The sequence below is a fragment of the Ahaetulla prasina genome, chromosome 2 (assembly GCF_028640845.1).
Source record: "Ahaetulla prasina isolate Xishuangbanna chromosome 2, ASM2864084v1, whole genome shotgun sequence".
NCBI classification, from domain to species: Eukaryota; Metazoa; Chordata; class Lepidosauria; order Squamata; family Colubridae; genus Ahaetulla; species Ahaetulla prasina.
In genome coordinates this window covers 78,492,277-78,512,264 of record NC_080540.1, presented here as the reverse complement: position 1 = coordinate 78,512,264, position 19,988 = coordinate 78,492,277, and the positions used below count along the sequence as shown (strand labels likewise).

The 19,988-nt window shown below is 43.2% G+C and overlaps 1 protein-coding gene and 1 long non-coding RNA gene across 9 annotated transcripts in view; one reads left to right on the top strand and one right to left on the bottom strand.

Moving 5' to 3' along the window:
* SEMA3F (semaphorin 3F) overlaps positions 1 to 19,988 on the top strand; it is a 159,070-nt gene that overhangs the window by 4,769 nt on the left and 134,313 nt on the right. For all 7 annotated transcript variants that reach the window (XM_058168332.1, XM_058168331.1, XM_058168335.1 and 4 more), the window contains one exon: positions 6,771 to 6,930. In XM_058168332.1, coding sequence (XP_058024315.1) covers positions 6,819 to 6,930 — 112 coding nt within the window. In that variant the 5' untranslated portion in view covers positions 6,771 to 6,818. The remainder of the gene's footprint in view (positions 1 to 6,770; positions 6,931 to 19,988) is intronic.
* LOC131190863 (uncharacterized) lies at positions 1,694 to 19,931 on the bottom strand. Of its 2 annotated transcripts, none has more exons than XR_009153346.1 (3): positions 19,873 to 19,931; positions 3,231 to 3,315; positions 1,694 to 2,583 (listed from the first exon to the last, which is right to left on the bottom strand). It is a non-coding gene; the product is annotated as an uncharacterized LOC131190863 (long non-coding RNA). The 2 variants fall into 2 exon arrangements; XR_009153345.1 differs by having other exon boundaries at positions 1,694 to 2,556.

The following is a 19,988-nucleotide window of genomic DNA, read 5'->3' as shown; positions in this document are numbered from 1 at the left end:
TAAGGAGCCACATTCAAGGCATCCATACTGCCTTGCTTATTTATTAAACTAATTTAATACTTCTGTTCATATTATAGAAAGTTTTAAGCTGGTTAACAAAATAATAGAATTATCTTCATAAGCTAATAAGGTAAATACCCTCACAGGTAGAGAGAGACAGAGACACAGAATAACACAACAAAAACATAGAATCACATGAAGCTGCCTGAGGTTAGCAAGAAAAACTTGATCTTGATCTGTGGATGACATCCATTCCTATTTCAACAATCCCCCTAAACCAGCTCTTCCAACTTTGGCCAAAGAGGCGGCAGACCCCTCTAGAGAGAACTGGATTGTCCATTCATTTCCCCCCCCCCAGACATTTCGCTTTTAAGCTTATTGTATTATTTTAAACTTATTGTACACCATTACAAAAAAAAAGAGCCTATTTGGTGTAGGGCTAAGGCAGGGGTCTGCAACCTTGGCTCTTTTAAGACTTGTGGACTTCAACTTCCAGAGTTCCTCAGCCAGCTGGCTGAGGAACTCTGGGAGTTGAAGTCCACAAGTCTTGAAAGAGCCAAGGTTGCAGACCCCTGGGTTAAGGCAACAGGCTAGAAACCAGGAGACTGAACTGTAGCTTAGCCTTGGACACGCAACCAGCTGAGTGGTTTTGCGCCAATCATTTTCTCTCACCCTTTGGGGAAAAACTAATGGCAAATCACTTCCAAAATCCATTGCTAAGAAAATTGCAAGGACTTGTGCAGGCAGTTGCCAAGAGTCAACACTGACTTGAAAGCACCCACCTACCTATAATCACATTGGAGTTGGTCAGCCTATAGCAGTGATGGTTAACCTTTTTGGTGCTGAGTGCCGAAAGCACGTGCGAATGCACACATGTGTGCCCGAACCCCCCAAATACAATGCGAGCATGCCCTGTGCATGTGCCCCGGCCCCCCATGCATGCACCCCAGCCCCCCCCGCGCCCCATTTTGGCTTCCAGGTTGTGGAGGAGGCTTTCCAGGCCCAAAATGGTGCACAAGGGAGCCTTGCACGGTGCCCCCGCATCCCATTTTGGCTTTCAGATTGGTGTGGGCGACAGAAATGGAGTAGAAAGGCAGGGCGCGCTGGGGGGAATCTGCAGAGATTGGAGAAGACCCCACCCCCCATGCATGTGCGGCAGAGACCCAAAGACCAGCTGGCCAGTGGGACGCGTGCACGCCTGGGCTGGGGCGACGGCTGGCATGCCCCTAGAGTGGCCTCTGTGTGCCACCTGTGGCATGCGTGTCATAGGTTCGTCATCATGAGCCTATAGGCTTAATAAACAATTGCCCTTTTCTTTGTCTGTACGCATCATCTCCTCTACCCAGAAGCATAAATTTACCTTCAGAGGAAGGCCCATGAGACCACCAAGGCCCCCCAGCTCTGCCCATTAATACCTTGCTGCTTCCACTCCACCAAGAATGTCTGCCTAAGGTGGTTGCCCTATTATACCTAATGGCCCCAGGAAAACACTGGAAATAAAAAGGAGATCTGTGTTCCACTACTCCCCCCCCTTCCCCCCATTCTCCAAAAAAAGAGAAATGATTTTATGAAATCCCTACCGATAATTGGTGAAATGGAATGAATGCTCTGGGCATTTTCTGCCTTTCTAATCACACCTAGGAGGCACAAGAGAGCACAGGAATGTAGCTAATTGTGACACTGCTGTAAAACAGACCTGAGATTTCATGAAGCTTTAATATGGCAATGTTAGGAGACCCGTGGCGTGACTAGATCGGAAGCTGTAATGATTTTACTAGTATCGTTGCCCATTAGTGGCGTACACATATTAACAGAGTTGTTAATAATTTTCTTGCATATTCCTTCTCCTCTTTTCTTTCTACCATTCTTTAAAGATGATTCCTGTTCTTTCTCTGAAGGCCTGGTAGTAAGCCCCTCTGTTTCTGAAGTGAATTAACTGAAGTGAATTAACAGAGCCATCAGGAGGCTTCCCCAAATTTATTTATAATAAATAAATGTTCACCTCACTTACGGTTCAGTTGATCTCCTTATTTATGTGAGATGCAGAGTGGTTTAGCTCTAACATATGCAAAAGGGCTCTAAGTAAGGCACATGGGCTCACCTAATGCATAGTGACATGTGAGTCTGTTCAGTTTATTTCCACTAGCAAAGTGCATAAAACTTTAGAACCAGGGAACATTGCTGAAAACACAGCTTCTCTTCATTTATGCATGCCTATATATATTTGCATTTATCTCACAACTCTCAGCTACTTCTATTGCGCTTCTCCTCCTCTTTTCAGCTACTTCTATTGCTCTCCTCCTCCTCCTCTTCGTTTCTTTCATTCTTATCCTTCTCCCCGCCTTACCCTTTCCCTTTGTTTGCCATCTCACTTGCTGTCACTGGCATGCTCATCACCATCCAAATGCAACAGCATTATCTGCCAGAGCTATTTTCTAAGGTTGGCAGGGTTTTGATTCAACTGCAGTTGACTGTAGCAGTTATTTCACAAGTTGAATTCAGATTTTGGACATTCCGATTCCAAAAAAATCCCAAAGTGAGCGCTGAGCGAGGAATCTGCAAAAAAGGAAGTGCGAATGTGTGCTGAAAGAAAGGGAAACAATACAAATATTTACCTAGAGCAAAGGAAATTGCTATGAAATATTGCCCCTGGGAAACTTTAACTCCTCCAATTGTAGTGTATTGCCCACAGCTGAAGAAAGCTGTGTCCTCTTATGGGCCCATCCATTATTCTGAATGTCCTTAAAGCCAGGTTGGATTTGTTTGACTGATTCCAAGGATTTTCCTGTGAAATCCCTGAAGCTTGTTTCTGTCATTAACTCCTATTTCCATGCACCTCACCGGTTAACCAGAGGGAGCAGTAATGAGAACATGCTCCCTTTGTTCTGATCTCTGTCCCAAACAGAATGTGAGCTGTTCTTGGCTTGTTTTGCCATTGTGCTTTGTGTGTATGTGTGTGCGTTTCATTGCAAATTGTTCTGGATCAGCCTAAAAAAAATATCTTTCTAGAAACTCACTGTAGTGCTAATAATGTGCATGTTATACATTAGTTTTGAGGTTTTTCAGATACCCTTGTTGGAGAAGAGCTCTAAATACCTAAACAGATTTTGCCTGTTCACATGTAGACATACTGTTTGAATCATTCTAACATGGTTTATAACTGTATCCAGATGCGCGTTTAGCACAATAGAAATAAAACAAAAAAGGAGTTTTAAGAATGTAGAAGTTACCATATTTCTGAGCTTCAAGTCCTTGTAATCCATGCAAAAAAACATTCTTAGAATATGGGTGGCACCAAATGGCCTGTTTTCTTTGCTGGAACAAGAAGAAAAGAAGGAAAAGTCAGAGGTCTCTGGAGGCAAGGCAGGCTCAGCTGGATAGAACAATGTTCTGCCTTCTATTAGCAGAAGGAAAATTCAGCTGTGCTGCAAAAGGGAAAAAAGAGAAAAAGATGGCAAGGCAGCAGACAGGCCTTCTTGGGTCCATATTTTAAGAACATCTTTAGGTGATGCCTTCTGATTGTCTTACATGGCAAGGAGAGTCTGGATACTATGTAATCATAACATGCTGAAGGGATTTGCATACCTGATTTTGTGTTTTACTTGCCAATTTCTTTGGATAAAGTTTAAGTCCTCAGAGCAAGTGTCACTCAAATATACTAAAAATCAGTTACCATAGACTCACTTTATTTATTTGTTTATTTTTAAACTTTATTTGCTGCCCATCCTGTATCCCACAACTCTGGGAGGCTTTTTATCATACCCCTCCAAAGAAGGTGACTTGCACCCAGTGCCTTTCTGATTCCTAGAAGAAATTGCTTTTCCAGAATATTCAGTGAAAGGGTCCCATCTTATACTAGTATTAGGACCAGAGTTCTGGGAAGTCATTTTCTTGTAGCACTTTGATACAATTCCAGATGCCGAAATTGCACGCAGGAATACATTCAGTCATATTTCTGCGTTTTAAACCTCCACCAACTGCAACCACAGAAAACAGGCAACTATAGTGTAATTAGTTGTCCAGTTGTCAAATGGATACTTAACCTGTACAGCAGTGCTGAAATCCATTTTTTTTTTACTACCGGTTCTGTTGGCGTGGCTTGGTGGGTGTGGTGTGGCTTGGTGGACATGGCAGGGGCAGGATATTGCAAAATCTTCATTCCCAGCCCACTCCAGGGGAAGGATACTGCAAAATCCCCATTCCCGCCCCACTCTGGGGCCAGCCAGAGATGGTATTTGCCAGTTCTCAGAACTGCTCAAAATTTCCGCTACGGGTTCATCAGAACCTGTCAGAACCTGCTGGATTTCACTCCTGCTGTACAGTATTCTAAAAAGGAAGATCTTCTGGGAAAGAAGGTCAGGAAGCCGGTGCCGATCCAGAGGGACTGGATTTTTTTTTTTTTTTTTTTAAATGAGAAAATGTTTATCTTCAGGAAATGATGACATGTTCATTTGAGGAAACGTATGCTTGCCGTCATTGAAGTTGGGAAATTTATGTGTAACTCATACCCAACAAAGGAAATACTGTCAATTACACATACAGAAAATCCCATTTGAATTCTGGGTAGTTACTTTCACTGCCCGCCCACCCCCCACCCTCTAGCCAGGCCAAGCTGTCAGATCCCCTCCAATTCAGTCAGTCTGGTACATACAAACTCTCTCTTTTCCTCCTCCTCCTTTTAAAGAAAACGCATTTGGGGGTTTTTGTTTTTTTTTGGTCTTTCAAATAATTAAGTCCAGATTTCTCCTGCCTGGTAGAAAATGGAGACAGCAACCGTGCAAGGGTTCCTTTCCCCCTGGTTCACTGCTCTTCTGTGCTCTGCGTGAGAGCGATGGGAGTAGGCACAGGGGAGGAATGAGCAGCCCTGCTCTGCCTCTGTCTCCGAAGGGAAGGGCTGCTGCTCCCAGGAGAGCCCCTAGTGGGTGGGCTGCTGGCTCTGACTCCTGCCGCCGCCATGAGATAGAACTATAAGGACTCTTTTCATTCCTGCAAGGAGACAAGTTGATTACTGCCCCTCAATCAAAACCTGTTTACTTTACCAAATGAGAGCAGCATGTGAGCTTGTTAATTGCAGTTGGGCTCCAATGGCCCGGCTGGGATTCATTCCTCCCGTGAAAGGAAGCCCTTCTAATGTTCTAGCAGTAGAGACAGAGTGACCCCAGTTGCACTCATCGGGTGAAAAGTCCCCCCAACTCAAGAGTCCACGCTTGTGTTACAGAAGCAGCTTTGCTCTAAAGTTATTGAGGACGCTGGCAAACGTGCTGGATTCATTCTTGGGGTTACCTTTGTATCCAGACACAAAAAATCATCTTGAATCATCATATGTACACCAACTTGCTCAGCCCTCGGATCTCTTTTCGTCTAAGGGAGGAGGCAGAGTTATCTGCATTGAAAAGTATTGTATCCATGTTTCTTTTGAAGACTGGGAATATTTACTGTATGGAAAGCTAAAAGGGATTTGGTCTAGAGGCCTTCTTAACATGAAGAGATTTAGCAGAAAACCCAGAGGGCAGCAAAGGATTACACTTCATCTAGGAAATGGTCCAAAATGTGTGTGCGCGCATGTGTGTGTACACATTCAGTACTAGGCAGTCTAATGCCAAAGGATACCCATATCACTCTAGAATGGGGTTAACATTCAAGATCCTTTGTATTTGACTTGCTTGTATAACGTTTCCCCCTATGGGCCCAGATTATACTAATCTGGTCCATACATCACACGAAGAAGTGATTGCTTACTGTCTTGTGTGATCCCACCACTGGGATTTCTTCATTACCATAAGAATTGGAAAACCATAGTTAATGCAATGTGTCAGTCAGGTGATCAGGATGACGGTTTGGGATTTTACTAAAAACTTGAGCATTTCTATGGTTATCTCCCCTTAGATTTGGATTGTGTCCACAGAAATTGTTTAAAATTATTAAACATAGCATGAGTCTTGGAATCACATTCACCATAAGGAAAAATCACTTTGTTTCAGAGCCTATAAAAGATATAAAGTTCCAGGTGACATCATGGCATTAATGCAGACTAATGGTGGGTGTGGTTATATCAGACATAATTTGCACTGAGATGCTCTTGTGCAAATTTTAATACTAATTCTAATACTAATTCCATTTATTTATTTATTGAACATATCCAGCAAATCTTCCTCCTCCTATTTTCTCCACAACAACCCCATGAAATGGGTTGGGTTGAGAGAGAGTGACTGGCCCAAAGTCAGGATTTGAATTCCTGGCTTCTCTTTTTGTAACCTGACCAAATTCTAAACTACTGATGGACCATCCCACACCAGAATGGGACAACTCACCACAGTCAACTCATCGTGGCTAACTCACCACTGTGAGACAACTCACAATTCAATTTAAGTATTTAAAATAATTTTAGTTTTTGACATTCACATTTCATTTTGTCCCTCCTTTGGTATCCTTTCTTTAATAATACTATTCCACTATTTGTTCAATATTAGGGTAACTCTTGTCCTGTGGTGAGTTGTCCTGCAACAAGTTGGCCATGGTTCGTTGGCTGTGGTGAGTTGTCATAGACCCATCCCACACAGCATCAGTTTCTTTGCCATAGCATCTTCTTTCCTGTTCCAAAAGTTCAATTTCTCATTCTTAACCTGTTTATAAGAAAACAGAGATTAATTTCCAGGGTCTGTGTAGCTGGTGGATAACCTTCTGAATTTAGCTGACAGGTTAGTAGGTCATTTAATTCCTTCAGTTTCCATAAACTTAACATTTTTTGTCTTTTCTCTTTCCTCTGCTAGAGTGTCTAAGACATCTGCTTGGATTTTGGATCCCCAGTTCTCTGCACCATGCCCCTAGTTGGTTTTTTGCTTTGGGCCATCCTTCTCATTGTGGGCTGGTGGCCCTCATACTCCAAGGATTACCTCTTTGCTACTCCAAGGGTGCAGCTCACGTTCAAAGGTAAGGACCCAGTTTCTGAATTAAAACAGCATTAACCGTGTGATGGTAAACTTGTTTTGGGTTTTACTTTCTGGCAATCGGTGGTTTATCAAAAGTTCTCTACCTGGAACATAGATTGGAGAAAGAGGAAGATCCAGACTTGAAAGTTTCAATGGCTAGTTTATCCAAATGATTACTCTGTTTCCAAGGAAGCTGCTTGAAGCAAATCCTTCCCTTAGGACTCTAGTCATGATGATAAACAATGCTTTTCTAGAACAGGTTCCGAGAAGCCCCTGGGCTAGCAGCCTGCATCAATCAAGCACATGGCACTTCAGTGCCTCTCTCCATCTGGAGAGAACTAGCCTTGCAGCTTGTGGCTTTTCCTTAGATCTTTGAAAGAGTCAAGCACCATGGCTGGCAGTGCAGGCAGCAGATTGACAGCTCAGTGAACCCAAGCTGCTGAATGCACTGAAGAGTTGGCAGCCACTCATATACTGAAATCCCTAGGAAGGGACTGTGCTACGATGAATGGGCCCTCTGCCTGTTGCTGAGAAGGAGACAGGTGTTGGGACGCACTGTCTGTAAATGTTCAGGGTTAGCTCGTGTGAAGCAATGATTGCCTGTGAAGGATGCTGAGCTGAGTTGACAAATGGAGCTCCAAGGGTAGGAAGCTGACATGGCAGCCTCAGCATGTGACTACCCACTAGGAACAGATGGTTGTACCTTATGTGTCATTTCCTCTTAACTTTCCTTCCTTTTCCAGGCCGCAGGGAGGCAGACTAATGTACTTATTATGACTGATGTATATTTAGACTGCCCCTTCTGGGTTCACCAGAAGGGGATCATGAAGAATCCTCCTTCCGATATTCCCATTAAATATTCTCGTAATGCATATTATGTTGAGCACAAGAGCAACAGGTGTGTTGTACAGTTCCTTAGGGGAGACCTTTAGTGGAACAGCCTCTGATGTTTTATGGGTCATAACCAAAGGCAATCAATAGATTAATCATCAACTCTGACCCTAAAACTATAAGGGGGGTATGAAGTTGATTTTGCACAACGCCTAGCTTGCTTACCTGTGAACGCTCTGAATTCTTGAAAGCCCAATAGAAATGTTGATTGTTTCTGCTGAATGTTCTTTCGCTAAACAAACAACTTTTCAGAATCTGTAGTGATAATGTATGATGAACATGGAAGATTTGTTCTATCTACATACCTCTTTAACTCAACTAGATAAAAAAGAGCAAACATTGTAATTAGCTGGGTCACCTTACTTCAGAGAGAGGTGAGTGAATTGTGAAAAAGTCACTCAGCTCATCTTCTATTGCATTCACTCATCCTAATTTCAGATCTAACTGTTTAAATAATAAATATCAACATGGTATAAATTAACTGCCATGCTAGTCTGTTGAGATGCTAGTGAGATTGAGGGGCCCAGAGTATAAAAATACTATTAGATGGATGCATTACAACATTGGAGACACCTGCAGATACTCTGAGATTCTGTTTCTGACTTCTCTGATTTCTGTTATTTGGTTTTGACGGTGTTCAAATTGATCCAGATTTAATTCTCCCATATGGGTCTGGTGTCAAGCCCATACATTTCTTGTGAATATAGGCTGTTTCTGTGCTTGGAAATATGACTTGAGAAACTTACGTCATTTGTTACTTGCTCGAAGTTTCAAAACACACAGAAGGTACTAAGAGTATCTATGCTTGGCAAAATAAGTTACATGCCACTCTGGCCTATTCCAACCTACCAAAGCCTACGTTTTGCGGACAAGGTGGTCCCTCGCACCTGCATTTATTTTTCAGATGCTGATTATATTTCCCCAAATATACAAGAAGTCTAGGCTAAGAACTGCAATCAAGGATGCATGTCTTACAGAGCTGTGTCTACCAAAAGAGGGGGAAGGGTGGGCAGAGAAGTACAAGAGGTCCATCTGAGAGGTCTGCTTCTCCAAGTATCTGCTGCCTGGAATTACTGCTTATGCTCAGTAAAGATAGGACAGCTTTTGTCTTATTTTAAATTATTATTATAACTCTGCTTTGCCCAGAGCTGTGTTCTCTGTGTGTTCATCTCTTGTACAAAGAAGGATTTAGTTCTGGAAAGCAATCTGACCTTTTCTTTGCAGCATGAAAGGAAGAACAAGGGTAGATGGAAACATGATCCATTCTGCCTTTAAGTTTTATGTGTGTATGTGTGTGTGTGTTTAATTGAAATCCTCCTTTTGGCTTGTTACAGATTTCTGTACCCCATAGAAGGGAGAAGTTCAAACTGAGGACTTTGAAAAATAGTGTCTTTGAGGTCTTTTATAAAGGGGTTGGTTTCCTGTTGTTAATCTACATTTTTTTTAAAAAAAGTGGAAAAGCATTACCTTTGCCAGGGAATTGAGGTGGTTTTTTTTCCCACTGGATCACCTGACCCAGGGTTTTGCAGTTTTGATAAAAACGGCACGAATAAATCATAAGACTTGGCAATAGAGCTGAAGGCTGCTGGGAAAGAATGGCCAAGACATCCTGAAGAGATGGAAGAACTTGGGTAGCAAGAGGTTGAGTACGAGACAGAGAGAGATGTGAAGTTGCAGGAAATGAGAAAAGAAGCTGGGCTGATTGTTAAAAGCATACAGTTTAGATAAGCCAGGACTCTGGAGAACAATCTAAAAACAACTCAAAGGCACTAAGCCAAGGATTAGGAGAACAACATGAATGAAATAAGAGCTCAGGGGAGGAAAGAGGTGTTTTTTTATGGGATTATTGAGAAACGTCTAGGAGGAAGAGTGGCCTCTTCTACAAGAGATGGTGAAAGTAGATGGTGAATTGGGGAGACTTGGAGGTGCCTTCTTCCTGGGAAAGATCTGATCTAATCTGATGGTTACATCTAGGACCATTAATTTTATTTCCATAGCTCTTTATGTGTAACTGGAACAGAGGGGCAATAATGATGCAGAAAGAACTGTGGAAAGAGGACCAATGGGGAGAATGGGAATACTTATGATTAGTAATATACCTGTTCAATGTTTTTCTTTACTGACTATCCTCCCAGTGATTCCTGCGTTTGCTCAAAATGCCATTCTCAGTTGCTTGATATTGCTGCATTAATGGTACCGTACGCTATATGGTCCAGGAACACAAGCCTTAATGCAATTATTCCTTAGCCTGCCTGCATTCCCAGGGACAGTGGGATTAGAGCTGAAAGATAAGCATTATCATGCAAAGTATGTAGCAGAAAACATGCTTTGGACATGCTATCACAGATCCATTGGAAGCTTTTTTTTCTGAATCATCTCTAATTTCTCAAAGCTAGAGCTAATTTACACCACAGCTTTGTAGTATGACAGATGCTTTTTAATAAACCCATTCTAAATCTGCCCACTAAGGCAGGCTAATGGTCTCATGGCTCATCTAAGTGTAGATTAGCCTTTAGCACTAAATCAAAAATGAATCCAAGGCATAGATAAAGAAGTAATCCCTAAGTGAGTAGGCAGAGATTTCTGTGTCTGCTTCTTCCATTTTTTTGGCAATATTTTCCCTCAGCAATGTGCTCCTGTTTTCACTCCCTTTTTCTCCCTTTTTATGGATACTGCTATTATCAGTGGTCACTGTGACTGAATTTATTTCAAACAGCAGACCAAGAAAAACGAATCTGTTAATAAGGCTTTATTGCTTCATGGGGTTGTCACCTACTATATATCTTCATTCTTCTTCTTCTTTTCACAATTCACAAGTACAAATTCAACATGGGGGTTCATGGTCCCTTTTGCAAAACAGATCCACGGGTGACCATGCAATGAGAGATACATGATGAAAAGTGTGTCATGACATTGCAACTCTACTCTGTTGTGCAACCCTGCACTGCAACCCTGAATGGCCTTCTAGGCAATCTGGTTTGGTTCTCTCTGTGATCAATTTCAAAGATAGCTGGGGTGCCTTTTCTGTGGTGTACCTTATAAAAACAATTCTAAATTTAAGAAATACACAGTCTGTTGGTACCGCATAGTGTTTTGAAATGAGTAGTTACGTTAAAGCAGGGGTGTCAAGCTCAAGGCCCGCGGGCCGGATCCAACCCACAGGATGCTTAGATCTGGCCCGCAGGGCAGCGCTAGAAAGAGTGCCCGTGGCCCTCCCAGACTCTGTTTTTGCTGGCAGAGGGCTGCAGGAGAATCCCCCCAGGCCACCACAGGTGGCCCTGATACAAGTGATGTCAAGCTGGCCATACCCACCCTGGCCATGCCCCCCCAACTGCCCCCCCCCGTGGTCAAACACAACCCTGATGCGGCCCTCAATGCAGTTGAGTTTGACCACCACCAACCCCCCGTGTTAAAATTTTTGTGAACCCATTTAATTGGTTTGAATTAGGCTTTGGCAAGGTCTATATTTGATCTGGGCATTTGGGGATAAGAAAACGTTGGTATCAAGGAGAATATATAATCCAATTCTAATTTTAATGCAACTTCCAGCCTAATTAAACTTTTATATACACTTTTCAATTGTCCGATTGCCGGAAAGACCAGTAAACTGATTTTGGAGATCAAAAATGAACCTTCTTTTATTACCCTACTCATCTTCAAAAAGATCTTAGGATGAATTTTTCTGCCCTATTTTCAAAGGACCCATTTTTGTAATGTCACTCCAAATACCCCTATTGTCTGAGCTAGACTGGTTTAGCTGAATGCAGACTCATCTCAGCAGCTAATAGCCTATTTTGCCAAGGAAGGGCCATCCCTTCAGCTCTGCCAATGCTTATCATGCAGTCTAATAATTTCTATGCTTCCATTTCCCAGCACTGCTGTTAACAGCAGAGTGGTTAAAGATCTTTGTTTAACCAAGCTCTCTTTCTTTTTCCTGAGTCAATCATTTGTGCATCCGTATCTTTCTCCCTTTTATCAATGTGGCAAATGAGAAGAATTGGAGGAAGGGAGGAGGTCAGTGAGAAAATGGGAAACATGGGGAGGAAGAGCTAATCATTATGGGTCTTAACATGGTCCAGGCCACCAGCATTGCCAGTAATACCGCAGTCAGGCCTTTAGAGATAGATGAGAGAATCATTGTAGAGAAAACCACCCACTTCCCTGGGTGTTTTTTTTCTTGGCAGGTTAATCAGAAAAAAAAAAGAGCATAATTCAGTACCAGCAGGAAAGAGAAAGCTTATAAGAAGGATCGGGTTGCAAGCAGTGTTGTGATAAGCATTGTTATGAATGTGTGGCCACACAGTAAATTCATGGTTTGGAATAAGGAGATGGCAACAGAGTGAGGCTTATAGCTGCCGTTTTAGTAAGTAAAGCCTCTTTCTGATTTCAAACTGATGTCGACTTTATGGACACACCCATGTCACTTTCATGGCTGTAGTGTGGAAGTCATTTGCCACTGCCTACTGTCAAGACTTTTTTCAATTCTCAGTTTAGCCTACAGATGAGAGAATAGAATAGAATAGAATAGAATAGAATAGAATAGAATAGAATAGAATAGAATAAGCTGGAAGGGACCTGTTGTGTCTTGCCCGCCCTCAGAGCAGCCGGGGCCTTCTTATCTGCTCCCGAACACGGAGGAATGTATGCCTCCCGGCCCCAGTCCTGGCTCCATGCCCAGACAAACTGCAGAAGAAGGAGCACCTCCCTGCCCCAGCCCTGACTCCATGCCCAGGCAAACGGAGCAGCTAGACCCCTCCCCCTCCTCCACAGCATGTGAGCCTGAGGAGGGTTTATTACCAACAGCTGATTGGAGTGATCCTCGCATCAGAAGATTGGATAGGCGGAGGCAACAGAAGGAAGGGAGGGGCAGGCCTTAATGAGTGCTGAGTCATGGAGCCACACCCCATGGCCTATATAAAGGATCTACTTTCTGGCAGTCTCTGAGTCAGGCAAAAGTCGAACTTATCTTGCTGAAGTCACTTACTGGTCTCCTGCCTGCTCTGAGGACTTTGCTAGGACTTTGGGCAGAGCTGCAGAGGCAAGCCTGATTCAGATTTCCCTGACCCGGCCGTCAGCGGAGGAGTGGGACACGACAGGACCTTGGAGGTCTTCTAAGCAGGAGAACTTATATTTCAGATACCTGACTGTCTAGACTCTTCTTAAAAACATCCAATGATGGAGCACCCACAATTTCTGGAGACAAGCTGTTCCACTGGTTAATTGTCCTCGTTGTTAGGAAATTTCTCCTTAATTCCAGGTTGCTTCTCTCTTTGATTAGTTTCCATCCATTGCTTCTTGTGTAGGGACAGGCTCTCTACAGTTAATACTGGGCACAGACACTGATGACTTCTCCTGAAACAATGTGTGCATGATGAGCTTGAAATTAAAATAATGTTAGGATTTAATGGCTCTTGGCATTTTGAGAAGTATGACCCGTATAGCAGTAGCCTTCCAAAGAATTTGGCATATTGAATTCCTTCACCTTCAGTATACGCAGGAGAAGCAGGAAAGAACTACAGGCTATTTTATCATTATTTTCTTCATCTGATCTAGAGGCCGTCGATGCTTTTGCATGACCTACCAGGAATAATGTTCACATATGAAAGCCAATGGGTGCATATGGTAATGTATCCAGTGTTCAGAAATATTTGCTGACACACATACACTTGCCTTTAACTAAGATCAGAGGGCCAATTTGAGAGAGAGGAATTTCTTTCATTGCTCATGTGAAGAATTGTACTGCTTTTAATAATACTACCTGAATATGGAAAATCTCTTTCTTAAGTGTGATCAGAAGTGGACTCCAGGTTTTCTGACCAAAGCAGAATAGAGAGCTTTCTTTATCTCTTGCAACTGTTTATTTCACTGATGCAACCTGTTTGCGTTAGAATTAATCTATCACGCTTTTGTGATAGCCACAGAAGGAAAACACTGCTATGAGCAGTATAAAAAAAAGTGCTATGGAACATACATATTTCTTAATCTAGGAGCTCAGTTGTTAGAAAGAGTAGGAGTGGTGGGTTTCTGCCAGTTCGCCCTGGTTCGAGTGAAGTGGCAGCAGCGGGAGGCTCCGCCCACCTGCCCAGACATCATCACAGATGTTCTGCACATGCGCAGAAGGTTCTTCACATGCACAGAAGCGCTACACATGAGCAAAGCAAGCACGCATGTGTGTGCGTTCCCAGTTCCGAACCAGTAGCGAAGCTAAGCGCAACCCACTACTGAGGAGTAGGTATGTCACAAAGTTATTTCACTTGATAGTGAGTTTGTATTTTCAGGGTGCAGACCAGGGTTGCTCAACTGAAATTTGGGACTGAAAACCATACTTGGTCTTTCATGGCACCAAGATAAAACTCAATTGGATTTACAGTAAATTCAGCTGAATAGGATTACACATTCCCTATATTTAATGACTTTTTTTGTCCCAATAACGTTAAATTTTGATTGCAACTTCTGAGGGAGGAAGATGTCAGGGCAGAAGAGACTGGACTGCCATCTGTCAGAAATGGTGTAGGGTCTCCTGCTTGGGTGGGGAGGGATTGGACTAGATGACCGACAAGGTCCCTTCCAACTCTGTTAATCTGTTAATATCTGTTAATTACAACTTTGGAGGATACACATATACCACAAGTTTTGTGCCATTGCTGCATATAGACTATTTAATGCTAGCCCTGGGTGGTGCTTTCCCTAATCCACTCCTGTTATTGAATTTTTAACCATAAAATCCTTGGAACTTAGACAGCAGCACCAATTACTAAAGACTATTGTCTAGAACAAAGGGCTATTGTGTAGAAAGCACTGAGTTGAGATTAACCATCTCTGGAGATATTAGGAAGGCAGCAATGGTGAGTTTTTATTGCAATGAGGTTTAAAGTGTTTCAAATGATCAGAACTAATCTCATCACCTTCAGTTACTAGTGTCAATCTTAACTGCATGAATGTACCGGTATCTCACTTTTCACATAAAGAATTAACACACCCTCATGCCAAAACAACTGATAGCTTCGGTCTTAAAAGCAGGAAGGTGCTACAGCTGTTCATGTCTTTCTGAAGTGTTACCGAGAGGCATCCGGTGGTCAACATGTGGAAAGAATGATGGAGCAGATAGACCTTTGATTTGATGCCAACATGACTCTTCTAAAGCTGTTAGTCCTTCAGAGCATCACATGATGCTGTTGGAAACTGAGCACTGGGCTCAGCAGATGAAATATGGCTCCCCTGAGATAGCAGTTACATTTCCTAACCATGGTTAATGGCAAGATGGAAGAGAATGCACTGATAGGACAATGATGCATGCTGAAAGCAGAAAAGATTGCCCGAGTGACCACTTTGGAAGCTTTACCAGCTTTCCATCTGGTAAAGAGTAAAACAGTTTGCCTCTTCATTTCCTGCTGCAGCCAGTTCAAAAAGCCTGTTGTTCTGCTTATACCAGTGTTTGTACTAACGCTCAGTGGGAACACCCAGACCACTGCTGCTGAATCATAATTAGAACCCTGAGATTAGCCTGTCACTGTCATTCTGCAAAGAAATGGTACATACCGCATACAATTCAATCTGTGGCTCAAGTTCATTCCAGCTGAAGAACTCAAAAGGCATCAAGAGCCACTATCTTATGTATGCTGTCAGATTTATCAAGTTAAAATTATATGTGTTGGCAACAGGAGTCCAGATTTTGAACATTTTTGATTGTTAAGTCTGAAAGTTGCTGGGGGAATGTCATTAGAAGAGAGCATCTCTTCTTCCCCTGAACAACGAAACTCAGATTTGCCATACTCTGCATGGAATCTGACATTTATTATTTTTATTTATTTATTTTGTCACAGCAGTATATATAAGCATAACCATGAAAATAACTATATAATATATAAGCATATATATAAGCATAAGTATGTAATAACTATATTAATTGGATATAATGAAAAGAAACAATAGGACAGGAACGGTAGGCACATTTGTGCTCTTATGCATGCCCCTTAAAGTCCTCTTAGGAATGGGGTGAGGTCAATAGTAGACAGTTTTTGATTAAAGCTTTTGGGATTTTGAGAAGAGACCACAGAGTCAGATAGACATATATTTGCCGCTTTAAATTCACCTGAACAACAGTTTTTTCTAGACATCCTTCGTATCCGAGCATTTGTTTAGTATTATTTAGTTCTGATAGAAATGTTCAATTTTGCAATAGAAAAGTCAACCCTAATAGTAACATCTCATCTGAATCTCTCTGCTCCAGCCCACATGCAAAAAAATGGGGACATGTCTTCGGAAGGGAAATAACCAGCAATGGAAAATTTGGCAGGATCCTGGCTGGTTCCCCTACTTGCAATTAAATTTTGTTTTCTGAGGAAGTATAAGATGGGGGAAACTGTCTATTTATATCATGTTGATATGTACATTTTGTTTCAGGATTCTTCTCAGGAAAAACAGGTTAGCTATTCTTAGCCAAGAGCTCAATAACTTTCTTCCCACATCCCTTCTTGTTGCATGAATTTACTTATTTAGATGGTTGGAGTCAGTTGACAAGCAACTAATATTTTACCAACCTGCCAAGCTCTTCTGTGCTGGATGGCGAGAACATAAGTTGGGGGAGTGTGGCTGACCGAATTCTACTCTATTTCTGTTCTTTGGTTGAATGAAACAAAGTAGAACAAAAACAAAAGACATAACTGTAGTCCATAACCTAGTTGGCAAGCAAGCTGTTTTCTTTGTACATGAATTAGTGATTCAGGCTGGCCTAGGAAACCATGAATGTAGGTTTACAACTTATGGTCATTCCAAATGCTGTCACAGCATTTTGAGTGGCCTTGGGAATCCTTTCCTGTTCACTTCTCAATCCAGTCCGTAGATGTGGACAGAGCTTGTCAGACTAAAATGGCATTAGCAAGAGAAGAGAAGGAAACAATGGGCATCCTCTCCAAATTTTTACTGATGGTCTTCCCCATCATTTGTTTCTACCTCATTTCCACTGACATGTAATCAGTGAGGAATGTGGCCCTCAATAGAACAAAAGGTTCAGTATATGATAAAGATATGCCCAGAAAGGCAGTTTCAGGATGTTCTTGATTGATACCTTTTTGCAGCCTAAATGTCTCTGTTCTCTACAATCTGGAGGAAAGTGGAGTTACCACTCAGAGAAGCGAGAGTTTACAAGAACATGATTGGTGCCTCATTATAGCAAATATTAATAACCCTTTGAATATTATTTCATCATTGTTGTTATAATGCCTGCCATTTTTATATTTGACCTATGGCCTATTGGGTCTTATGGGTAAGACTGACAAAGCAATATTATTGACAATCAAACAAAGCTTCAACAAAAGAACCCGGAGCTTTGAAATCAAATCAAAGAGATTTGCGAGGACTCAGCCGTGAATTCACGGGAGCAACCTTTGCCAGACAAAGTTAATTGTCAATTAAAATTGGTGTTACTCAATAGAGTGACTTTATGCCAAAATCAGCAAGATGTAGTCTCGCTGAACTCCTAGCAGCAAATTAAAAATGATAAAAATAGCTGTAAAGGGGAAAAAAATCTGCATATCAGTTACAGTGAAAGATGAAAGATTCGTCAGCATCCTTGGTTAATGCACTCTACTGACACACTAACCTGAATCATACACGAAGGGCACCAGTTACCATGCACTGATGGCACAAATGCTTCAGCGACTTCTTTCTCAGCTAAAACCAGCGCATCACACATCGTGCAAGTGTATTGTTAAGAAGCATCTCCAGAGCTTCTCTTTTCAGAAGTAGTCTGATGTGTAGGACAGTTTATTATTTATTTATTTATTTTATTTTATTAAATTTTTATACCGCCCTTCTCCCGAAGGACTCAGGGCGGTGTACAGCCAAAGTAAAAACAAAGATATATACAGTTTAAAACAACAATTAAAAAGAGCAAATTTTAAAGGCCGATTATTAAAATTTAAATTAAAAAGTTAAAAAATATTAAAAACCCAATTAAAATACATCACTAATTATGCCAGTCCCGCTTTAATGAATAAATATGTTTTGAGCTCACGACGGAAGGTCCGAAGATCGGGCACTTGACGCAGACCGGGGAAGTTCATTCCAGGCGTCACTGCCCCCACAGAAGGCCCTACTCCTGGGGCCGCCAGCCGACACTGTTTGGCGGGCGGCACCCTGAGAGACCCTCTCTGTGAGCGTCTGGTCGGTGGGAGGCAAAAGGTAACAGCAGGCGGTCTCGTAAGTACCGGGTCCTAAGCCATGGGCGCTTTAAAGATAGTTACCAAAATCTTGAAGCGCACCCGAAGACCACAGGAAGCCAGTGCAAGCTACAGACAGCGATGTCACGTGGGAGCCACGGCGGCTCCGTTACTACTCGCGCAGCCGCATTCTGGACTAACTGCAGCCTCCGGGTGCACCTCAAGGGCAGCCCCATGTAGAGAGCATTGCAATAATCCAGCCTAGGCGTAACCAGGCGTGGTGACCGTGCATAAGGCATCCCGATCAAGGAAGGGGCGCAACTGGCGAACCAAGCGAACCTGGTAAAGGCCCTCCTGGCGGCGGCCGCCAGGTGTTCATCAAAGACAGCCGTCCGTCCAGGAGGACACCCAAGTTGCGAACCGCCTCCTTTGGGGCCACTAACTGCCCCAACAGTCAGCTGCGGATGCAGCTGACTGTACCGGATGCCGGCATCCACAGCCACTCCGTCTTGGAGGATTGAGCTTGAGTCTGTTTCTCCCCATCCAGACCCGTACAGCTTCCAGGCACGGGACAGCACTTGACCGCTTCGTTGGGGTGGTCCGGGGTGGAAAAATACAGCTGAGTATCATCAGCGTACAGATGATAACTCACCCCGAAACCACTGATGACCTCACCCAGCGGCTTCATATAGATGTTGAACAGGGTAGGCGAGAGAATCAACCCCTGAGGCACCCACAAGTGAGGCGCCTCGAGGGCGACCTCTGCCCCCTGTCAACACCGTCTGCGACCGGTCAGAGAGATAGGAGGAGAACCACCGATAAGCGGTGCCCCCACTCCCAATCCCTCCAACCGGCGCAGCAGGATACCATGGTCGATGGTATCGAAAGCCGCTGAGAGATCTAATAGGACCAAGGCAGAGGAGCAACCCCTGTCCCTGGCCCTCAGAGGTCATCCACCAACGCGACCAAAGCCGTCTCCGTGCTATAACCGGGTCGGAAGCCGGACTGGAGCAGGTCCAGATAGACAGTTTCCTCCAGGTGCCGGGGAGCTGCCATGCAACCACACTCTCAACAACCTTCGCCACAAAGCGAAGGTTGGAGACTGGACGATAATTACTCAAAATAGCTGGGTCCAGGGAAGGCTTCTTGAGGAGAGGTCTCACCACCGCCTCCTTCAAGGCGGCGGGGAAAACCCCTTCCATCAAAGAAGCATTTATAATCCCCTGGAGCCAGCCTCGTGTCACTTCCTGAGCAGCCAGCACTAACCAGGAAGGGCACGGGTCCAGTAAACATGTAGTTGCATGCAACCTCCCCAGCAACCTGTCCATGTCCTCGGGAGCCACAGAATGCCAGCAGATACCGAAACATTTAAATAAAATGAGGCAGCCACATCAAACAAGAGGTTTTGAGGTACCGTGTTGGTTACTGCTGAATTTTTACCTCTAAGGGCAGAGGGAGGGGAGAGACATTTTCTTTCAAAGCACGTGAATTGACTTGGGTGCTGAGGGTGAATTCACAGAGAAGTAAATAATGAAAACAACAATGTACCTCTACAATGCATGCTCCACCATCAGATCTTCTGTTTGGATGACTAGGAGGAACTTTTTATTTTATTTCAGGCAGCAAAATATCTTGACAACCAGTTTCCTCTATTTAATGCCTATCAGTTAGAAATATAAGTGCTTTCTCTGGCAATTCTAGTGGAACCAACGAGGGCACGAGGAAAAGGAGAGGCAGCAGTTGTGGAAAACTCATATTTGAACAAGAAAGGAAGCTCTGCCAATTACAATAGCTAACATTTTCCATCCTGTAATGAGCAGAAGTTGGTTTCTAATGAACGTCATTTCCCCCATTTTTCTCACGACCAGGATGGGCTCAGCGGAGATCCTTACCTCTTTCTAGCTTCCTAGTCACGTGTGAAGAAACCCATGGGAATCGAGCTGTATAATAGGCAGTTGCGGCAGTATATGTGCTGAATAGCCCTACTCCACCCTCTCCAAAGATACCA